At 42.6% G+C, this 23,883-nt stretch overlaps 1 protein-coding gene across 1 annotated transcript in view; it reads left to right on the forward strand.

The window, feature by feature from the left end:
• Positions 1–23,883, forward strand: part of TG (thyroglobulin) — a 249,352-nt gene that overhangs the window by 155,402 nt on the left and 70,067 nt on the right. Inside the window, 9 exon segments of the mRNA XM_073590435.1 lie at positions 2,861–3,028; positions 6,784–6,903; positions 7,133–7,207; positions 7,346–7,483; positions 8,138–8,314; positions 8,392–8,503; positions 12,618–12,697; positions 13,500–13,643; positions 14,877–14,945. Coding sequence (XP_073446536.1) covers positions 2,861–3,028; positions 6,784–6,903; positions 7,133–7,207; positions 7,346–7,483; positions 8,138–8,314; positions 8,392–8,503; positions 12,618–12,697; positions 13,500–13,643; positions 14,877–14,945 — 1,083 coding nt within the window.

Genomic DNA, 23,883 nt, shown 5'->3' on the forward strand with positions numbered 1-23,883 from the left:
TGAGTCAACAGTGTGATGCAGCAGCAAAAAAGGCAAATGCAGTTCTAGGATGTATTAACAGAAGCATACAGTCTAGATCACGTGAAGTCATTATTTCCCTCTACTCCTCTTTGGTCAGACCTCATCTGGAATATTGTGTCCAGTTTTGGGCACCACATTTTAAAAAAGACATCAACAAACTGGAGCAAGTTCAGAAAAGAGCGACCAGAATGGTGACCGGTCTGCAAACCCTGTCTTATGAGGAAAGGTTGCAGGATTTGGGAATGTTTAGTTTGCAAAAGAGAAGACTGAGAGGAGACTTAATTGCTGTCTACAAATATCTAAAGGGCTGTCACATTGTAGAAGGATCAACTTTATTCTCATTTGCACAAGGAAAGACTAGAAGCAATGGGATGAAACTGAATGGGAGGAGACACAGATTAGATATTAGAAAAAACTTTTTGACAGTTAGAGTGATCAATGAGTGGAACAGGCTGCCACGAGAAGTGGTGAGTTCTCCTTCAATGGAAGTCTTCAAACAGAGGCTGGACAGACATCTGACTGGGATGATTTAGCGAATCCTGCTTTGAGCAGGGGGTTGGACCAGATGGCCCAGGAGGTCCCTTCCAACTCTACGATTCTATGATTCTATGATTCTATGATTCTATGATTTTTTGTCCATATACATTGTAACCAGAAATCTTCCAATCAGCGGTGTGGGCGGGTTATACATAAAGCAGCCAATCATTGGTGTAGGCGGGTTATACACAAAGCAGCCAATCATTGGTGTGGGCAGGCTTATACAGGGCTCCGTATGCCGAGCTCTGCTAAATCTGCAGCAAAGAAAACTGTGATTGCATCACAACTGCAGCACCCAGTAAAGTAAGTGACACATTGCTGGAATCAGGGTCTCTTCCCCTACCTACATCATTCTCCAAAAACCTGTGGACAGATTCCCTTTAATGCATCTTCCATTTAAATGCCACAATATATAAATACTCCTAGATAAAAGACCATTGCCAGTAGTTCCATTTCTTCTCTGTCCCCCATGACAACACTTCTTGTCTGTGATCCGGTGATTCAGTTTTGTCATATCAAAATTGAAGAGCTTATACACCACACTTGCCCTCAGTCTTATTCAGCCGGCAACCATCTCTAACTCCAGCAAAGGTGCCTTTATCAGTCAGAGAAAGGTAAAGCGCCCCCTGTTGATTCCAGCACAACACAATCACAAGGGGCTGATGAGTTGTCAGGTCATCCGAGGGTCTGCTGCTAAGAACTGATAGGAGATCAGGATGTGCACAGTACGTCATTTCAGAGGTTCAGGTCTCATTGTAGGAATAGAATAAAACTAAAAACTGCTAAAAATGGTTGAAAAATGTATAGAAAAATACAAAAAGCAGCACAATAAATGAAATTTATTTGTAAAACATAAAAAAAATGATAAATTTATGATTGCAGTGATTATAGTGACCTGAATCTTGGAAGCCAAAACGAAAAACTAAAATGAAAAAATAAATGAAGACAATATCCACAGTTAAATAATTACCAGTATAAATTGCACTGCAAATCTGCATGGAAGAGTGAATTATTATTATTATTTATTTATTATTATTAAGAATATTTATTATTATTGTTATCACTGCAAATCTGCATGGAAGAGTGAATTATTCTTAATATTTATTATTATTATTATTATTACTATTATTACTATTACTAGCACTGCAAATCTGCATGGAAAAGTGAATTATTATTAATAATAATATTTTATTATTATTATTATTATTATTATTATTATTAGCACTGCAAATCTGCATGGAAGAGTGAATTATTATTACTAATAATATTTAATATTTTTTATTATTATTAATTTATTATTATTATAAATATTATTAATAATTCACTCTTCCATACAGATTTGCAGTGCTAGTAATAATATTTATAATAATAATAATAATGCATTGTTATTATATATGGTAGATTTATTTGCTGAGTACCAGTAACCAGCCATAACGGGAACAGATGAAGTTTAGATTTATTGCAGATTTAAAGGAACAATTAACATGAGGAAATTGAATTAATACTGATGATCTTGGAATAAAACGTACATACGAGACCCAAAGATGTGCGAGTAATTACCGCCCATGGTCCTGATATCAGTCGGGGTCCTCATCTGCTTACCTTATGGTATAGAGCTGGGAACATAGCTATCTGCGTTGTGTATTGTGCGGGATGTGAGCGCCTTCCTGACTCCGGGAACAATACTGAATTCAATTAGAAGTTCATTAAGATCTGCAAGAAAACAAGTAAACAGTCTGGAAGTTTGTGTAATGAATCCAGATTTTCATGAGCGAGAAACCAACCTAAATAAAAGGGAACATTAATACTTTTTGGCTAAAATAATCAACCGCTCCTTTAAAAGGTTACCTTGAGTACGGCCATCGCCCAGAGACTCCAACCCAAATTATTTGCTTACTACATGTAATAAGTTTGGGGACACATAAATGAAAGGACTGTTAAATAGGTTCACAATGTTTTGCTCTTGAGGTCCATTTTTCAGATACAGAGCTCAAAATAATTTAGCTTAGATAGTGAGAAACATAAAAAAAAGTCTGCCTTCAGTCACCACTAGAGGGAGCACACTGTAAACTGACTTTACATTAAACTCAATGATAAATCTGTATGCAGTTAGCTCCTGAGCTCCCTTTAGTGGTGGCTGCAGCTAGTCAGAGCTGCATCATTTATGCTTATATTTTGGGGATTTAACACTTTATATATGTAATTATGTTTTTTTTAGCATGGTCTGTACTTGGCACAGTGTAATGTGAGCCCTTGTGTGTACCCATATAATATTCATGTCTTTCTGCACTTTCTCCAATAGGCACCATTATATGTGCTCTGCTCAGATCTCCGAACACCTTGCTTTGTAGTATTAATGACTGGAGTAAGACGTCCAGGCTGGGAGGAGATGGGATCTGCCGAGGAGTGAAATCCAATCAGGAGCAGAAGAAATTCTCTTTCTTCTTAGGAGGACAGGAGTTCTCTGGAAGTAAGATATTCAGGATGGTGCAGGTGATGAAAAGCAGGTGGCACTGGTGTAGTAGTAGTATAGTTCCAAGCTGGTGTAAGGAGACTTATAGGTCATACAGTGCTCATCTGTGAATTTAAATATGCAAATAGCTTCTTCAGAGAGAAAGAGAACTTGAATTCTAGCACCACCTATTGTAGGGAATTGCAGGGAGCAATTCTAAAAGTCAATATTGACCCTTTGACGAGCCATGCCATGCCATATGACTTATCATAAGAATTCAAACCAGAAACTCCATAAGCAGAATAGTGTTTTGGGGTATTGCCCCTCATTAGTGCAAAGCATTAAATCAAATTTGCCTAGGTGAGAGGCCTCTGACTGGTTGTCTAAAGGGGAACTTTTCTACTTGTGGAGAGCGCCAAGGCGGTGTATAGAGACTTTATAGGCATGGCTGCCACCAGAAATTTCAGGGCCCCATACTGGCAAAATTTTCAGGGCCCTCCTTGAGACTACGTCCAGGCTCTACCCCTCGAACTGTCCACAGTCCACCTCTCTCTCTTGGAAAAACTCCTCTTCTCACCAATCACACATTAACAGTTCCCATCACCAGATCACACATATAGCCGGCAGGTTTTGTTTTGGCCAAAAGATTTTTTTAAGCCGCCACCACGAAAAGGTAAACTCTTTTGGCCGAGCCCTACTCTACTGTAACCTATTAATCATTTGTTAAAATATCCAATACAATTTAGGTATATTTTTATTTATTTTTCAATTTTCAAAATGACCAATAATATAACATACAAGGGACAAATACCACCACACCATGACCAGACACCATATTATCACCACATAGAGACCTATAATATCATATACAAGGAACAAATACCGCCTCACCATGTCCAGACCAAATATTACCACCACAGTGACCAAATAATATCACATACAAGGGACAAATACCACTGCACTATGTCCAGATCACATATTACTACCACATGGTGACCAATAGTACCACATACAAGGAACAAATACCACCACACCATGACCAGACCACATATTACCACCACATAGTGACCAAATAATAGCACATACAAGGAAAAAATACCGCCACACCATGGCCGGACAACATATTAACACCACATTGTGACTGAATAATACAATACTGATCATTAATAAAAATACACAATACTAATATCACCATAAGTGCCATTATACAAAGGAGATCTGTACTTAGTATGCAGTGTCTGTGTACAGGTAATACAGTGATCACCAGTGACATTATACACAGGAGCTCTGTAAATAGTGTCAGTGTACAGATAATACAGTGATCACCAGTGATGATATACACAGGAGCGCTGTATATAGTGTCAGCATACAGGTAATACAGGGATCACCAGTGACATTATACACTAAGAGCTCTGTATATAGTGTATAGTGTACAGGAAATACAGTTATCACCGGTTTCATTATACAATGTAATACAGTGATCAAGTGATATTATACACAGGAGTGCTGTATATATTGTACAGGTTATACTGTGATCAATTACATTATACACGGAAGCTCTGTATATAGTGTCAGTGTAATCAGTGTAAAGGTAATACAGTAATCACTGGTGACATTATACACAGGACCTCTGTATATAGTGTCAATGTACAGGAAATACAATGATCACCGGTGACATTATACACAGGAGCTCTGTATATAGTGTCAGTGTACAGGTAATATAGTGATCAACAGCGACGTACACAGGATTGCTGTATACATTGTACTGGTTATACTGTGATCAATGACATTATACACAGGAGCTCTGTATATAGTGTCAGTGAAAAGGTAATACAGTAATCTGGTGACATTGTTCTCAGGACCGCTGTATATGGTATACAGTGTATAGTGTCATTGTACAGGTAACACACTGACTCACCAGTTATGTCTCTAGGTGAAGTCCTTCATCTTTGCTTTTCATCTTCATTCAGCACAGATCGCCATCACGTCTTCCAGCCAGGGCTCGTCTCTGCAGGAAATAACACAGTTATCTAGAACATCGCTTGCAGAACACATTAATTTTTTTCCCAACTTCTAAACTACACCAGATGAACAAAAAAGGCGACATACAGTACTGTCGTTCTACACAGAAACAGGACCGCCTCCCCCATTTAAAACAGTATCCTCAAAAAATAAAATAAATACATCACTGCAGTAATATCCCTTAATTAGCCCCTATGGTAATAATATCCCCCATCCTGGCTCCCGTGTGTCTCATTCCTGGCTACAGTCATATTTTCTCCCATCCCGCCCTCATGAGTATCCATTCTGACCCCATGTGATGTCCCATCCTGCCCCTTCTGTCCCATGATCCTGCTTCATCTGTCCCATGATTCTGCCCCATGTATCCAGTGATCCTGCCCCATCTGTCTCCATTGTATCCATCCTGCCCTTGATCCTGCACCACGTGTCTCCATCCTGCCCCATCTGTCTCCAACCTGCCCCATCTGTCTCCAACCTGCCCCATCTGTCTCCAACCTGCCCCATCTGTCTCCATCCTGCCCCATTTGTCTCCATCCTGCCCCATGATCCTGCCCCATCTGTCTCCATCCTGCCCCCTGTGTCTCCATTCTGTACCATGTCTCCATCCTGACCCATATTCCTGCCCCCTGTGCCTCCCATCCTGCCCCCTGTGCCTCCCATCCTGCCCCCTGTGTCTCCCGCCTGCCCCCTGTGTCTCCCTCCTGCCCCCTGTGTCTCCTTCCTGCCCGCTGTGTCTCCCATCCTGCCCCCGTGCCTCCCATTCTGCCCCCCGTGCCTCTCATCCTGCCCCCCGTGCCTCCATCCTGCCCCCCGTGTCTCCATCTTGCCCCCCGTGTCTCCCATCTTGCCCCCCGTGTCTCCCATCCTGCCCCTTGTGATGGCGGTCCTGCTTATAGGCCATGTAATGCTTCTCTGAGAATTTAAACAATAAGACCCGTCGTATCCTGACATCACATAATATGTTGAAGGCCAATCAGAAGTCAGCAGCTGACGTCGGTGTACGCGTCACCTGGGGCGCATGGCAGTGACGTCATGTGCTCCCTTCAATTGCATGCTGAAGTCAGATGTTGGCTTCAGAAGAGGACGCTGTTAGGTGGGGGAGCGGAGGGAAGGTGAGTATAATGGAGCAGTGGCAGAATGGGTGACAAATACCAGGATGGGGAATATATATGTACAAGGATGGGGGATATATATACCAGGGATATACTGTATACCAGGATGAGGGACATATATATCAGGATGGGGGTGGTGGGGAGGGCCCAAGCAGAATCTTGCACTGGGGCTCTTAGACTCTAATTATGCCACTTGGTCTGTGGTCCATTTACTGGGAGGTCTGGCTTGGGGGTCTCTATACTGAGAGGGTTAAGGACTTGGGTTTTCTATTCAAAGAGTGAGTCGGTATACAGGGTGGATCTGGTCGAGCGTGTATATGTAAAGGGTCTGGTCAGGGGGTTTAATACAAAGACCTTCTATGGGGTTTATATTCAGCTGAGGTCTGGGGGTCTGTATTCAGGACGGGTCTGGTTGGGGTCAATATACAGGGGGGATATTTCTGATACACATTTTGAGGGTCTGCTGAAGGGGATGATGGGCAGGTTCTCCTCTTTCATCCTTTGGATGCTTCCAGTTGGGTTCTTCAGCTCCCTGTTACATTGGCTGATGCGAGTGTTTGCACTGTGTACTGCTCTGTGTTATATGTCGGAGCCATATTTTGTCGTCCTCTGATATCTGACTCGCGCTCCTCTTTGCAGGTTACTCTTTGTTGTCTCAGAGTTTTGGGATGGCAGATTACTCCTCCAACTTGAGTGAAGAGACCAAGAAGGATGTTCAGGAGCTATTTTTTGGCTTTCAGCGAGTTTTCCTACGTGAAGGTACCAGTAACTATGGAAAAAGCCTCCAGTAAAATTATTGGTGTACACAGCTCCTATGCAGATCCATGTGTCTCTAGTGGTTACAGACTACACAGACCCCTGTGTGGGCAGAAATCAGCCATTTGAGCTATAGAGAACCTGTTGTCAGATTCACATTGTGTGATTTGTGTCCATAAGCGGGTGACCCTCACCATCAGACCTAACAATGTTCCTTATCATGGCTGTTCAGGTGTTGAGAAGACGCCAGTCAGCGTTACTGGATGTCCCCAGGTAGAAGCCACCACCAATGTGACCAGAGCTTCAGGTACGGGTGTCATGAGGTGAATGTCAGGGAGGATCGGGGAGGTTCAGAGGGGGCCAAGCAGCCACCTTTGTCCTCATTTGTTCTCTCTGCCATATTTCACGTTTCACCACATCCAGGGTCTATTTCATGTCTCCACAGCGTCGGCCATGGAACAGTTCTTTCCTGTAAACAACGAGGATGTCGTTATTAACAAAGACATGACCGTAGCACGTCTGGAATATTGGATTTCTAAAGAGCATTACTCCTCTGACCAAGCCCTGTCCTGGTGTCTCACCCGTAAGTACAGGACAGGGCTTAGCGACATTTACTGACTCTGATACTCAGGGTGCAGGATAATAACGCTGACACTCAGGGTACAGGATAATGACGCTGACACTCAGGGTACAGGATAATGATGCTGACACTCAGGGTACAGGATAATGACGCTGACACTCAGGGTACAGGATAAAAACAGTGACACTCGGGGTGCAGGATAATGACACTGACACTCGGGGTATAGGATAATGACACTGACACTCGGGGTACAGGATAGTGACACTGACATTCTGGGTACAAGATAATGACACTGACACTCTGGGTACAAGATAATGACGCTGACACTTGGGGTACAGGATAATGACACTGACACTCTGGGTACAAGATAATGACGCTGACACTCAGGGTACAGGATAATGGCGCTGACACTCGGGGTACAGGATAATGACACTGACACTCTGGGTACAAGATAATGACGCTGACACTCAGGGTACAGGATAATGGCACTGACACTCGGGGTACAGGATAATGGTGCTGACAGTTGGGGTGCAGGGTTCTGACACTTGGAGTGCAGATGTCTGTGTCCGTGCTTTCATCCCTCCTTCATACTTTCTCCTCTTCCTCCTCACTATGATCTGATCTGCGGATGTTTTCCTTCCCTCCGTCTGTCTCCAGGTTGTCTTGAGGAAGAGACTTGGTGTCGTCTTGCAGATTTACGAGACAGGACGGAGAAATATTTCTCATGTCTCATTTTCCCGGACACATGGAATTGTAATAACCTGAGCTCCGCGACTGCAGATCATTGTGACATTTCTCTGAACGAGAAGCCATGGTCCTTGTACCGTAAAAGAGGTTTGTGTCAGTGACAAGATGGATAACGTCCGCTATAACCTGGGCCGTGTGTCACTACTGTATCCTCCTCTGTGCAGAGACCCTCGGGAACAAGGTGAAGCATTTCTACAGTCTCCTCCCATACCGGACGCTGAGCGGGGTATCTGTGAGGAACAGGATAACGGTGACAGGGACAAGTGTTCCCAATGGGTGAGACACATATTGGAAGGGCTGCCACCAGGAATTTCAGGGCCCCATAATGGCAACATTTTGGGGCCCTCTTGAGACTCAGCCCAGGCTCCACCCCAGCTCCACGTCCACCCCTCGAACCTTCCACTGTCCAACTGCCAACTCTTGGAAAAACTACAGTACTTTTGCACCACGTCCTCACCAATGACATATTAACAGTTCCCATCGAACACCAGATCACATACACAGCCATCAGCTTTTGTTTTGGCAAAAAGATTTTTTAAGCGGCCACCACTCTTTTGGCCAAGCCCTTCTCGACTCTAACCTATTAACCCCTTTCTGACATCAGGCGTAAATGGACACCGATGTCGGACTCCCTCCCTTTGATGTGGGCTCCGGTGGTGAGTCCACATCTTTTCCGTCACATGTCGTGCCTCTAACAGCCGAGGGTGGAATCGCGATCCACCCATGGCTGTTAACCCGTTAAATGCCATTGTCAAAGTCTGACAGTGACATTTAACTCGCACTTCCGACAAGCGCGCCAGAAATCCTGCCCATTTGTGACCCCGTCACATGATCGCGGGTCACCGATGGGTCGGCATGACAACTAAAGGTCTCCAGCAGATCTCTATGGTTGTCACTGCCGGATTGCTATGAGTGCCACCCAGTGGTCGGCGCTTATAGCAAGTGAGCAATTTTGCTACTTACAGGCATCTGATCATCGCCCGTATGTAGCACAGCCAATCAGGTTATGGCATCTTCTAGTCTACCATGGAGACTATTGAATTATGCCAAAAGTTAAAAAAAAATATTTTAAAAAATATTCAAAAAACAAAAAATAAAAGTTCAAATCACCCACATTCGCCCCATTCAGAATAAAACAATGAAAAAATCAAACATACACATATTTGGTATCGTCTATCAATATAAAAAAATAATTAACCCAACCGCTAAATGGTGTAACGAGAAAAAAAGTTTGGTGAACATGGTAAACATTTGGTGAGCATGCTAAAAAAAAATAAACAAAAAAAACAACTGTGGGATTGCACTTTTTCTGCAATTCCACCACAATTGGAATTTTTTTTCCCATTTTCGAGTACATGACATTGTAAAACCAATGGTGTCGTTTAAAAGTACAACTTGTCCCGCAAAAAACAAGCCCTCACATGGCCATTTTAACCAAAAAATAAAATCTTTACGGCTCTGGAAAGAAGAGCAAAAAATGAAAATGCGAAACCAAAAATAGCTCTGGTCGTTACGGGGTTAACGATTTCTTAAAATGCTCAATCCTCTTTCTAAGTATATTTTTAGTTTATATTATATTATTATTATATAGGGACTGTTATTATATTATATTATTATTATATTATATATATAATATATATATATATATATATATATATATATATAATATATATTATTATATATTATTATATTATATTATTATATTATATTATTTTATATTTTTATGATTCTATGATTGATTTATTTTTATTTAAGGGAATGTGTCACATATATTTTTAAAAATTACCAATATTTCCAAATACAAGGAACACATACCGCCACACCATGGCCAGACCACATATCACCACCACATAGTGACCAAATAATACCACATACAAGGAACAAATACCACCACATCATGACCAGACCACATATTACCACCACATAGTGACCAAATACTATAATGCTGATCATTAATAAGAAAAACAATACTAATATTACAATAAGTGACATTATACATAGGAGCTCTGTATATACTGTATAGTGTACAGGTTATACAGTGATCACCAGTGACATTATACACAGGAGCTCTGTATATACTGTCAGTGTACAGGTAATACAGGGATCACCAGTTATATTATACACAGGAGCTCTGTAAATAGTGTCAGTGTACAGGTAATACAGGGATCACTAGTAATATTATACTCAGGAGCTCTGTATATAGTGTATAGTGTACAGGTAATAGAGGGATCACCAGTGACATTATACACAGGAGCTCTGTATATAGTGTCAGTGTACAGATAATAAAGTGATCACCAGTGACATTATGCATACGAGTTGTGTATATAATATACAGCTAATACAGTGATCACTGGTAACATTATACATAGGAGCTTTGTATATAGTGTCCATGTACAGGTAATATAGGGATCACCAGTGACATTACACACAGGAGCTCTGTATATAATGTATAGTGTACAGGTAATACAGTGACCACCAGTGACATTATACACAGGAGCTCTGTATATAGTGTCAGTGTTCAGGTAACACAGTGATCAACAGTGACATTATACATAGGAGCTCTGTACACAGTATATAGTTAATACAATGAACACTGGTGACATTATACACAGGAGCTCTGTATATAGTATAAAGTGTATAGTGTAAGTGTACAAGTAACACACTGACTCACAAGTTATGTCTCTAGTTGAAATCCTTCATCTTTGCTTTTCTTATTTACACTGACCACCATCACTTCTTCCAGCCATGACTTGTCCCTGCAGAAAATAATACAATTATCTAGAGCTCCGCTTCCAGAGCACATTCCTCACTTTTTAGCAAACTACTGCACTATGCAGCTGAATACTGTCACTCACAGTGTGGGAAGACTAAGTGCAACACGAAGGGATGAGGGGAAGGGAGCCCAACACTAGAGAAGTTGGAAGTGGAGACCTCTACGCAGATCTAAAGTCATCATGTCTGCCCTAAATGTCCCTATATAGGTTCTGCACCTATTGCTGAGCAGGAACCTAATCCCTGCCTGACCCTGGCAATAAGCTCTGCTTAGGGAAGGATGTGGTATGCACTAGTTAATCCCGACTACAACTAAAGACAACTGGGATAGACAAACAAGGGGAAGACTTATCTTGAGTAGACTCAGAGAGGCAACACAGACATCCTCCAACATCACCAATGAGGAAGATAGCCGACTGTTATAGCTCCAAGCCTCAATAGGGGAAAATGGAAATATGACCGGTGATTCCCAGAAGCAGACAGGAAGTCTATAAACACCCAGGTCCAGGTGTGTCAATTAGAGCCAGAGGGAAGTTGCCAATGGGTTCAAGAGTCAGAGTTATTAGAAAGGTGTCTGCAAAGCCAACCTCAGAGACCTTCTGCAGCCAAATGCTGTGTGACTGTCTGCAGGCTCTGACACACCAAATACAGACGTGCACCCACCATTAATATATAATTAGTTATTATTCAACCCATTATTCAAAATATAAATTGTAATCCACCACTGTGCCCCAACCAACTATAAATAGCCACTTTCCCACCCAATAAATATATAAAATAAATAGAACCTCTACTCTTTCCTCCAATTCATTCCCAGTCACAATCCTGCATCCTTAACGCCCTCACTCTGTACCTCCCTCTCCCTGGATTCATTATATTTACATACCCCCTTCCACATCAATTCATTGTGTGACGTCCGCTCTCTCTACCACCCCCACCCTCGATTCATCATCATTTACTCACCCCCAATTATATCGTTATTTGCTCTCCCCACCCTCAAATCATGATTTGCTCCTTCGTCCTCCACACTCAAGTCATCATTTGCTGTCTGCCATCCCCACCTTCAGTTGATGATTTGCTGTCCCCCACCATCTTTTCATCATTATATGCACTCCCCCTTCTCAATACATCATCATTCACTATCCCCCATCCTCCACCCTCAATTCATCATCACTTGTTCTCCCCACAAGCCCATTTACTTAAGAAAAAAATAAAAAGTTTTCATGCTTACCTCTGATGAAGCCCTGCAGGCGCATCTCCACTTCTAGAGTCCTGGAGAGTGGCGCGCGTATATGCCGGTTGGTACGCGATTATGTTACCGCATACTTGCCGTCACCAGCACATTACAGAAAAGGTGGAGGGAGTCACTTGGAGCTGCACAGCTGTTCCGTAGTGCTCCAAGTAAGGCCCCCTGCATCGGCGTGCACTATGTTATTATACCCTGGGGCTCGGTCCCCCTCTTTACTTCTGCTCACCAGACCACATACAACAGTAAGATCTGTAATGCTCTGATGGCTGCCCTGCATATTGTAACTTCTTTCCACCTGAGAACCCCTTTATTAACATGAATGATGTGAGCAAAGAATTGTAAATAAAAATAACTTCGTTTCATACCCAGGTTTTTCCAGTGTGAGCTCCACTGTGACGCCGATCAATGTTGCCAAGGATTTGGATACATCCAACAGACTGGTGAACAAGGTAGGTGGGCTGATCCTTCCGATCTCTTGGAGAGCGACATGTTTCCTTACTTTCACTCCTTCCCCCCTCTCATAGCAAATTGTGTCACAGACACAGGAGGCTCAAACTAAGAGGAGGAAAACATCCGCATCTCCCTCCTCTCCCCTCTTTGCTGAATACTAAGACCCATTTAGCGTGATTTGTGGGGGAAAAAGAAAGAGCAAGCAGGAAAAGGGGAATTTCTGGCTATAGAAAATCGTGAACATGTCCATTTCTTGTAATATTTAATTTCATACATTTATTAGTGATTTATGCATTAAAAAACCCTTATTCAGATCTGAACTTTGATATAATTGTGTCCTGAGAACAGGGCTGTCTCTGGTTGCGTTCTGGGGGGCGTGTTCTTTTTTCCTCTGCATGACTCTTCCTGGTTATAATTGGTCAATGTCATGCAGAGGACAAAGTACACGCCCCCAGTGAGGCATCTCTGGCACCGCGTCTTTGGATTTATTACAAATTATTAAACCTAAACTTTACAAGTCATTATCTTGGCCACGGAGAGGAGAAATCAAAAAAATAAAAGGTATGCTTTACTTTTCCATGATGTGGTTAGTTAAGCATGCTCAAACTAGTGAAAGGTCCTAAAATAAATTCTGTAATAGAAAAAAAAATCAAAACACCAGAATAGCGGTGAATACATTTGAATAAAAAGTGATTAAGAAATGAAAAATGGCCACAGCTTAAAGGGGTTAGATTTCCTTAAGAACGGCCCACTAGGTGGCGCTGACATCTGAGAATTTTTAGAAATATCCATTATTTTCAGGCGCAGAGAGGATTTGTTTGCTGGTGTCCAGTTTGGGAATACAGTCGTGTGCGGAACAAGATGGCGACTCTTGGCGCGTTTCTAACTGCAGTTTGCCAAACTTGGGGATGGAAGCTTTGCCTTTTGGTTGGTACCGGAAGCCAGGTAACTATAAGGCAGATGTTATGTATGGTGATGTATGACAGCATGGCTCATTGCTTGGCATATAAAGTGGTTGGGCTTGCCAAACCAAATTTTGATTGTATAGCGCTATATAGTTATGGCACTATTTGGCAGTATGCAAGCATTCTATGGCTCTTTGTGGGCAGAGTATGGGGTTTTTGCACAGTGATTGTCAATATATGAGTACTTTATGACACTTGTTGGAAAGCAATGTACAATGTGTGGCTGAACACAGTATGGGGGGCCGGATACAGTACGAACCCCCACCTTACGCTCACACTATGTTTTCACATTTCCCCTGAGATCAAGATGAGCATTCACTTAAAACAAGCAGTGAGCAGATGCTATGTAGCGCTGTCCTGGCACTATATGGCGGTTTCTGTGTACGATCCAACTGGAAATTAGTAAATGGGTAATGTATTCCATGGCAATATATCAATATCGCAATAGATGAGCACAAGGACAAAACTACAAGACCCTTCCATGTTTGTGTTCCTAGAGCCGCAGGAAGAGAATCAGTACATGGAAAATGTTAAAAAGTGTCAGCAGCTCGTACAGTCACTAGTAAAAGTATCATGCAAAAGTTTTAGGCAACTGCGGAAAAAATGCTGCAAAGTTAAAATGCTCTAAAAACTAGAAGTGTTAATAGTATAATTGTATCAAGTATCAAAATGCAAAATGATTAAACAAAAGAGAAATCTAAACGCCATCAATATTTGGTGACCGCCCGTCGCCTCCATCAGCTCCTCTAGGGACTTGTCACAATTTTTGAAGGAACTCGGCAGGAGGTTGTTCCAAACATCTTAGAGAACTGATCCCAGATCTTCTGTGGATGTCACTTGTGCAGATCCTTCTGTGTCTTCATGAGATCCCAGACAGACTGGATGATGTGAGATCAGGGCTCTGTGGGGCCGGGTCATCACTTCCAAGACTCCTTGTTCTTCTTTATGACATTGTCTGGATGTTGGGGGTCGTTTTTCTGCTGCAGAATAAATTTGAAGTTAATCAGAAGGATTCTACAAGTGACATCCACAAGTGATCTGGGGTCAGTTCTCCAAGATGTTTGGAACAACCTCATGCCGAGTTACTTCAAAATCTGAGTGCTAGTGACAAGTACCAACATTATGGAAGATTATGAAATATTTCTCCAACTTTGTGAGATTAAAGAATTGTTACATTACTTCATTTTCAATTTAGTTTTGTCTATTTTTTCAGGTGATCAGAAAACAAATATCACTGCACTGTGCCGGTCTACTAATATCTCTCCAAATGCCGTACCAGGAGGTAAAGTGCTGTGACGCAATATTTGCACTGTGGCAACAGGTCTCTATTGGTCATAAACCCAATTTTCTGTGAAAACATACAAGATATAGAACAGGTCTACTACTGAAATACACATATCGGTACCTGAAAATTCTGCAATGTTCTTGGAGGCATAGTCTTGTCTACCAAAAATAATTTAGCAGCTATAAACTTGCTAATAGGACACAGTATTATACTGTAGTCATTTTCTTGTACATAGGGGGCAGTATTATAGTAGTTATAAAATTGTACATAGGTGGCAGTATTATAGTAGTTATATACTTGTATATAGGAGAAGTATTATAGTAGTTATATTCTTGTACATAGGGAGCAGTATTATAGTAGTTATATTCTTGTACATATGGGGCAGTATTATAGTAGTTATATTCTTGTACATATGGGGCAGTATTATAGTAGTTATATTCTTGTACATATGGGGCAGTATTATAGTAGTTATATTCTTGTACACAGTAGCAGTGTTATAGTAGTTATATTCTTGTACATAGGGGGCAGTATTATAGTAGTTATATTCTTGTACATAGGAGCAGTATTATAGTAGTTATATTCTTGTACATATGGGGCAGTATTATAGTAGTTATATTCTTGTACATAGGGAGCAGTATTATAGTAGTTATATTCTTGTACATATGGGGCAGTATTATAGTAGTTATATTCTTGTACATAGGAGCAGTATTATAGTAGTTATATTCTTGTACATAGGGGGCAGTATTATAGTAGTTATATTCTTGTACATAGGAGCAGTATTATAGTAGTTATATTCTTGTACATAGGGGGCAGTATTATAGTAGTAATATTCTTGTACATAGGGGGCAGTATTATAATAGTTATATTCTTGTACATAGGAGCAGTATTATAGTAGCTATATTCTTGTACATAGGGGCAGTATTATAATAGTTATATTCTTGTACATAGGAACAGTATTATAGTAGTTATATTCTTGTACATAGGAGCAGTATTATAGTAGTTATATTCTTGTACATAGGGGGCAGTATTATAGTAGTAATATTCTTGTACATAGGAGCAGTATTATAGTAGTTATATTCTTGTACATAGGGGGCAGTATTATAGTAGTTATATTCTTGTACATAGGGGCAGTATTATAATAGTTATATTCTTGTACATAGGAACAGTATTATAGTAGTTATATTCTTGTACATAGGAGCAGTATTATAGTAGTTATATTCTTGTACATAGGGGGCAGTATTATAGTAGTAATATTCTTGTACATAGGAGCAGTATTATAGTAGTTATATTCTTGTACATAGGAGCAGTATTATAGTAGTTATATTCTTGTACATAGGGGGCAGTATTATAGTAGTAATATTCTTGTACATAGGGGCAGTATTATAGTAGTTATATTCTTGTACATAGGAGCAGTATTATAGTAGTTATATTCTTGTACATAGGGGGCAGTATTATAGTAGTTATATTCTTGTACATAGTGGCAGTATTATAGCAGTTATATTCTTGTACATAGTGGCAGTATTATAGTAGTTATATTCTTGTACATAGGAACAGTATTATAGTAGTTATATTCTTGTACATAGGAGCAGTATTATAGTAGTTATATTCTTGTACATAGGGGGCAGTATTATAGTAGTAATATTCTTGTACATAGGAGCAGTATTATAGTAGTTATATTCTTGTACATAGGGGCAGTATTATAGTAGTTATATTCTTGTACATAGGAGCAGTATTATAGTAGTTATATTCTTGTACATAGGAGCAGTATTATAGTAGTTATATTCTTGTACATAGGGGCAGTATTATAATAGTTATATTCTTGTACATAGGGGCAGTATTATAGTAGTTATATTCTTGTACATAGGAGCAGTATTATAGTAGTTATATTCTTGTACATAGTGGCAGTATTATAGCAGTTATATTCTTGTACATAGTGGCAGTATTATAGTAGTTATATTCTTGTACATAGGAGTAGTATTATAGTAGTTATATTCTTGTACATAGGAGCAGTATTATAGTAGTTATATTCTTGTACATAGGAGCAGTATTATAGTAGTTATATTATATTTTTGTACATAGGATCAGTATTATAGTAATTATATTCTTGTACATAGGAGCAGTATTATAGTAGTTATATTCTTGTACATAGGGGCAGTATTACAGTAGTTATATTCTTGTACATAGGGAGCAGTATTATAGTAGTTATATTCTTGTACATAGTGGCAGTATTATAGCAGTTATATTCTTGTACATAGGGGCAGTATTACAGTAGTTATATTCTTGTACATAGGAGCAGTATTATAGTAGTTATATTCTTGTACATAGTGGCAGTATTATAGCAGTTATATTCTTGTACATAGTGGCAGTATTATAGTAGTTATATTCTTGTACATAGGAGTAGTATTATAGTAGTTATATTCTTGTACATAGGAGCAGTATTATAGTAGTTATATTCTTGTACATAGGAGCAGTATTATAGTAGTTATATTATATTTTTGTACATAGGATCAGTATTATAGTAATTATATTCTTGTACATAGGAGCAGTATTATAGTAGTTATATTCTTGTACATAGGAGCAGTATTACAGTAGTTATATTCTTGTACATAGGGAGCAGTATTATAGTAGTTATATTCTTGTACATAGGAGCAGTATTATAGTAGTTAAATTTTTGTACATAGGAGCAGTATTATAGTAGTTATATTCTTGTACTTAGGGGGCAGTATTACAGTAGTTATATTCTTGTACTTAGGGGGCAGTATTATAGTAGTTATATTCTTGTACTTAGGGGGCAATATTATAGCAGTTGTATTGTTTTACATAGGGGACTGTATATATAGTTGTCCTTACCAAGTGTAATATTTTGTAAAATTTAGTTTATAACTTTATAATTGAGTTCCTAACAGTAAAAAAAGAAAAATAATAATTTGTTCACCAGTTCCACTCTCCACAACGACATTTTACTGTTATACCAGTTGGCCTATCCGCTTATTAAGGCAAATTGTATCTATAAAAAAATAAATTGTTGGAAAATCTAGTATAAAAGAAAGAGATCACTTTATTCAGAATTCCATTTACCGTAAATTTCAACAAGTCAGAGTGACGACACATCTCTCTCGACGCTTTTCGACCTCAAGGTCTTAATCGTAAGATACATAGCGTATGGTGGTGATCCGCTCTCCTAACAATGACATCACATGGTTAATTAAAGAATGCTATTTGCGGATCAATACTATGGGATTGCACATTAATTCGGTAAATACACATCAGACCAATGTGATTATTCAGACTCCGGGGACGTCTAGTATTTCGTTTCATAATCCATGAAGCCTGTTATTTTTTACAAGAATTTTTGGGCTAATCCTCCCCCATGTTTGAGTTTACTATTAACCCTCAGAAACATATTTAGCAGCCCTTGAAGTCTTGATAACCTTATTTTTTGTTAGTAGCAGCAATATGTTCTGTAATTCTGCTTTTTGGTTTCCTAATATTACATCCAATATACGATAAATGGACCTATGGCAGCGTGTGCCCCTGATTGCTGACAGAACAGGGCTGGTATCACGACTAATAAATGAGTTAATGTGAAATATTTTGGACTCTGGACTTTTGCATTGGTTGAGATGCATTAAGTAAAGTCAGGATATATGACAATGACCTTGTTGCCGTGGAAGGAGGAAGGCAGGCTGCCGGTACCTGTACTGAGCCGGGTCCGGGAACTGTTGAGACTGCGTTCCATGTTGCCCAGAGGAAGGAATAGGGGACCGGACGGACCTGATGACGGGAAGAGGGGGTGTGTTTAGAAGAAAAGCGTGCGCAGTGGCGGTGAGTTTCCTGCCGTTAGAGACTGAGGCAGAGCAGGTGCGTGCGCAGCGTGCTCTAGCTTCCAGGGATCAGAGCCGCGACGGACTGCGGCCGACATCCCACAAGCACGGCATCGGGACTGTGAGCAGAGGCAGGGCCGTGGACTCAGTTAAGTTAGGGGCCGCGCTCGTGTATAGAAGCGTGGGCCGTGTACAGGACCCGGCGCTGCAGTTCCCCTTACAAACCAGCATACCGGAGACCTCACTTGATGCCAGGGGTTTTGCAGCACCTGTGAATTTGGCCTCACGAGTTTATGGACTAGGGGCTCAACGGGTAAAACCGGAGACTGCCCGTTGCCACCAGAAGCTAGACCGTGAGCTGAGGATCCCCATCTGAGGACATTTTGCAAGCCTTTGTTGGCACTACAACCCTCAACGGATCATCTGCGGCTGAGGAAACCACCGACACGATAAGTTTGCTCAGTGAACTGTTGCTACTTTGCCATCTTCCTTTATTCATTCCCAATTTAACTGTGTATCTCCCTGCAAGGAATACCTTTACTGTTCAATTAAATTGTTAACCCTTGCTCTGCCTTCCTTGCGTCACTGCATCCCGCTACCTGCTTTCATTTTGGCGTAGTCGGCAGGATGCAGTCCATGGGTGTCGAGGCGGCAGACCAAGCGGTCATGGGTGCCACAAGGGTCAGCTTGCCGCTGGGGCCATGCTCAGCAATCTCCCAAAGTTTACAAAAATCAATTCACTGCTGTGGGACTGGACTGAGAGGGTTAGGGGCATGCTAAGGATGCACCCCATATCCTCCGCTATGCAGGCAGAGATTGTGGTGATGGCCCCTTGACGGGGAAGCTAGATGCTCCAGCCCTCATGTGAGCGGAACACTTTCACCAAGGTATTGCACATTTTTTAAAAAGATGCACGGGGACCCCACAGATGTCGGAGAATTGTGGATGCGCTTGTTTAGCCACGTTCAGAGGGTGGGGGAATCCGTGACCCAATATATGAACGCGTTACAAGAAATACACGCCAAGCGGGATGATGTGGACGTGTATTTCTTGTAACGCGTTCATATATTGACATCCAATCTGTTGCAAGTGTGGGGACATTGGACACTATGCCCGAGGGAGTGAAAGGCGGGGGTGGCTACTTACCTGGTGGCCGTTAAACTAGTTGGCTCTGTGGCTGAGGGACGTTGCCCGGATCCTGAGCAGCCAAGGAGGACAGAAGGCAGTCCCGAAAGTTTGAGATTTACCTGAGCCCCCTCGTATGGGCTGAAATGGATGGTCGGGCCGTGCGCTGTCTAGTTTATACCGGTTCCCAAGTGACCACCATGCCAGAAACCTATTTCAAACGTCATTTTTCTGAGGTGACACGGCCCGAATGGGGCCCAGTAATTAAGTTAACAGCGGCCAATCAATTGCCCATCCCAGTCGCAGGGATGGTCTGGATGCAATTACCGTGTGCGGCAAAGATGTGGGCCGGAAAGGAGTTGTGTTGACCGCCGGAGAACTTGGCAATGACCCCCACAGTGACTTTAGGGATGAATGTGCTGAAGGAGCTCGGAACTATCCTGATCAGTGAGTCACCAGATGCTTTTCTAAACCGATGGAGCACCCGAACCCCCGAGCGGAAGGTGTTTCAACAACTAATACGGGTTGCCCAGGCCCAAGAAATGTAGAGGGAAAGTGTTGGGGAAGGTGGTAATCCTGGTCGCTGCTAAACTCGTTCTGCTGCCTGGTCAGACTGTACTCACTCTGCCCGTGCGAGCTTGTGTCGGGACTCCTCATTTCCCAGACATTAGCCATCATTCACGACGGTAACGTAGTGGTGCGGTGTGTCAACCTGGGGGAGGAAAGTCTTACGCTCTCGCCCAAGAGTGAAGTGGCACAGGTGCTTGGCATGCTGGAAGAACTGATGCATCCAAGAGGCCATTCAGTTAGCAGTGAAACAAGGAGATCCCTGGACTGTAGCCAATACCATGTCCCCAGAGCATCCATTTGGAAGTATGTAGGAAGGGCATCGGATCTTGGAGCAGATGCTGACTGAACTGACGGGACTCTCATCACAACAGGTGCAAAAGGTGGAAGCTGTGCTGGAGCGTTACCAAGATGTCTTCACCCATCATGACGATGACTTCAGGTGCACAACGGCCATAACCCACGAGATACCCAGAGGAAGTGCCACACCGATCCGAGAGAGATATCGGAAGATCCTACCACAGATGTACCAGAAAGTGAAAGAGATGTTGGCGCACATGCTGCGGAGTGGAGTCATAAGTGAGAGTCAGAGCCCGTGGGCAGCTCCCATTGTTCTAGTTCAAAAGAAGAACGGAACGTAACCCTGCATTTTTGTTTCGACTATAGGTGACTGAATGCCTGTACAATGTGGGAGTCTTACCTCCTACCGAGAATTGAGTCGTTGTCTGCCTTGGGGAAAGCGAAGTACTTCTCGTCACTACATCTGGCCAGTGGATATTGGCAGGTGCCCATGGCTGAACATGACCAGTTGAAGACAGCGTGCATACTGTCCATGGGATTATTTGAGTTCAATCACATGCCCTTCGGCCTTACTAATGCTCCTGGAACATTTCAGCGACTGATGGAGAGATGTTTGGGAGATCTGAACTTTGAGGCTACCTTCATCTATCTGGATGACATCATTGCAGCCACCTTTGAAGAACATCTCCGACGGTTGGTTCAAGTGTTGAGTCGGCTACAGAAGCACGGCCACATCATATACACTGAAGGAGTGAGACATGCAAGTGAGAAAATAGCGGCAGTACAGTACTGGTCCATCCGGAAGACAATAAAGGACATTTGGGCCTTTCTGGGGCTTACTGGGTACTACCGAAGGTTCGTGAAAAATTTCACTTGTATCGCCGATCCGCTACTGGAGTTACTTAAAAGGAGTGCCATCTGGTGCAAAGAATCTGATCATTCAGTGGGGAGATAGCCAGGAAGAAGCCTTCCGAGCCTTAAAAATGGCCTTGACAGAAGCCCACATATTGGCCTATGCAGACTTCTCCCAACCCTTCATCCTTCACACCGATGGAAGCCTACATGGTCTAGGGGCTGTGTTATCACAGATGCAGGACGGGAAGGAACGAGTGATGGCCTATGCGAGCCGATCCCTCCATGACTCGGAATGAAACCCGGATAATTACAGTTGCTTCAAGCTGGTGTTAGTGACGATGACTGAGAAATTCGCCGAATACTTGTCAGGGTCTGAAGTCTTGGTGCGCACCGATAACAATCCCATGACTCACCTAGAAAAGGCGAAACTGGGGGCCTTGGAGCAAAGGTGGGTGGCCCGCATGGCAAAATACCGATGCAAGATCGCATTTCGAAAAGGAGCCAAGAATACACATGCTGATGCTCTGTCAAGAGAGACCCATGAGCGACCTGGACGCGACCGAGTCGAAGAGTTGGATGCAGAAGAGATTCCTGGGTTTCGGGATCTTGCCAGGTCGTTGGCGGCGATGCAGGGATAGATCAGAGAGGTGTCGGGGGAACACGTAATGGGACGACCTTGTGATGACTGGATGCAGCTCCAGCAGGAAGATGGGGAACTTGCCGAGTTGAGACAGTGGGTGGCCTTAAAACAACGCCCCAGCCGGAGTGAGAGACACTCTGTCCCCGGGAATGCTGCAGATTTTCAGGCAGTGGGAGACGCTCCAATTTGAAGATGGCTTACTGTATCGGAAAGTGCAGTTGGTATGGGACTTGGGGGTCACCTGGCAAGTGGTACTCCCAGAGTAGTTGATCAGTGTGGTGGTTACAGAGGCTTACGAGAGACGAGAGAGGGGCTCACTTTGGCCCAGAGTATATGTTCCACTGGTTACAGAAGTTGGTCTATCATCCCCGATTGAAGACTGCAGTAGAAGAGGCCTGTCAGCGATGTCAGAGCTGTGTATTGGCTAAACCTCCAGAACAGAGGGCCCCTACGCAGTCCATCATGACTTCTGCCCCCTTAGAGTTATTGATGATTGATTACTTAACTGTGGGCCCAGCTGATCTCGGGTATGAACATTGTCTGGTGATGACTGACCACTTTACCAAGTTCGCTGTGGTGATTCTGACCCTGGATCAGACTGCCGAGTCAGCTGCGCAGGCTTTCTGTCGGGACTTCATCCGAGTGTACGGTTGTCCGAAGGGGATTCATTCCGACCAAGGCGCTTGTTTCCAAGGCTGAATGATGGAGGAGCTCCACCGCCTGTATCAGATTGAGAAGTCCAGGACGATGCCCTACCATCCGCAAGGGAATGGAGTCTGTGAGCATTTCATCCGGATGCTGATTCAGATGTTGAGAACATTGGAAGAAGATAGGAAAGTCCGTTGGCCTGAATACGTGGCTGAATTGGTCTGGGTGTACAACATTCGAGTGCATAGTACAACCGGATACATGCCGTACACCCTTCTGTTCAGGCGAAAAGGACGGGAGATTACTGAGTTGGAATTGGATCCAGAAGAAGACTACTCACGGATGGGGATGTCTTCTTGGGTCCGTGAACAACGACATCGGTTGCAGACTCTCCATTGGCTAGAGCGACCTCGAGGCAGGTTAGAACATCGATGGGAAAAGACTCTGTATCGGGTGAAACGCCGAATTGGATCCAATGGTCCCGTCTATGAAGTTAAACCCTCAGGGGAAGAAGAGGCACCTACCCGAATAGTCCACCGAAGTATGTTGCGTCCTTGCCTGTCCTGAGATCCCGAAGGAAGGGAGAGAGCGCCAAGTGTCCCTGAAATGCTAACGATTCCCGATTGTGATGAGGAAGAACCACTTGCCTCATCCTCTGACATAGATGGCTCACCGTCCACCAGTCCAAGAGAAGTACGTGAAACTCCAGAGATGGCTGCTCCATTGAACCCGGACGTACCCTCATCTTCTACCACCAAACCCGACTCTACCACTCAACCTGACTTACGCTGTACTAAGCGGACGACAGCTGGAATACCTCCCACTCGTTATGAACAAGACCAATTTATTTGGCAGCAAATCATTCAAGAGATGGAGGACTGTCAACGTCTACTGCAGAAACTCTCGCCCATGGAATGGCGAGGTAAAGGAGAGGGGGATTGTAAGGAGGAAGACCGGGCTGCGGGTGCCTGTACTG

This window comes from Dendrobates tinctorius, unplaced genomic scaffold (assembly GCF_039654945.1).
Source record: "Dendrobates tinctorius isolate UK_male_01 unplaced genomic scaffold, ASM3965494v1 ptg000116l, whole genome shotgun sequence".
Taxonomy (NCBI): Eukaryota; Metazoa; Chordata; class Amphibia; order Anura; family Dendrobatidae; genus Dendrobates; species Dendrobates tinctorius.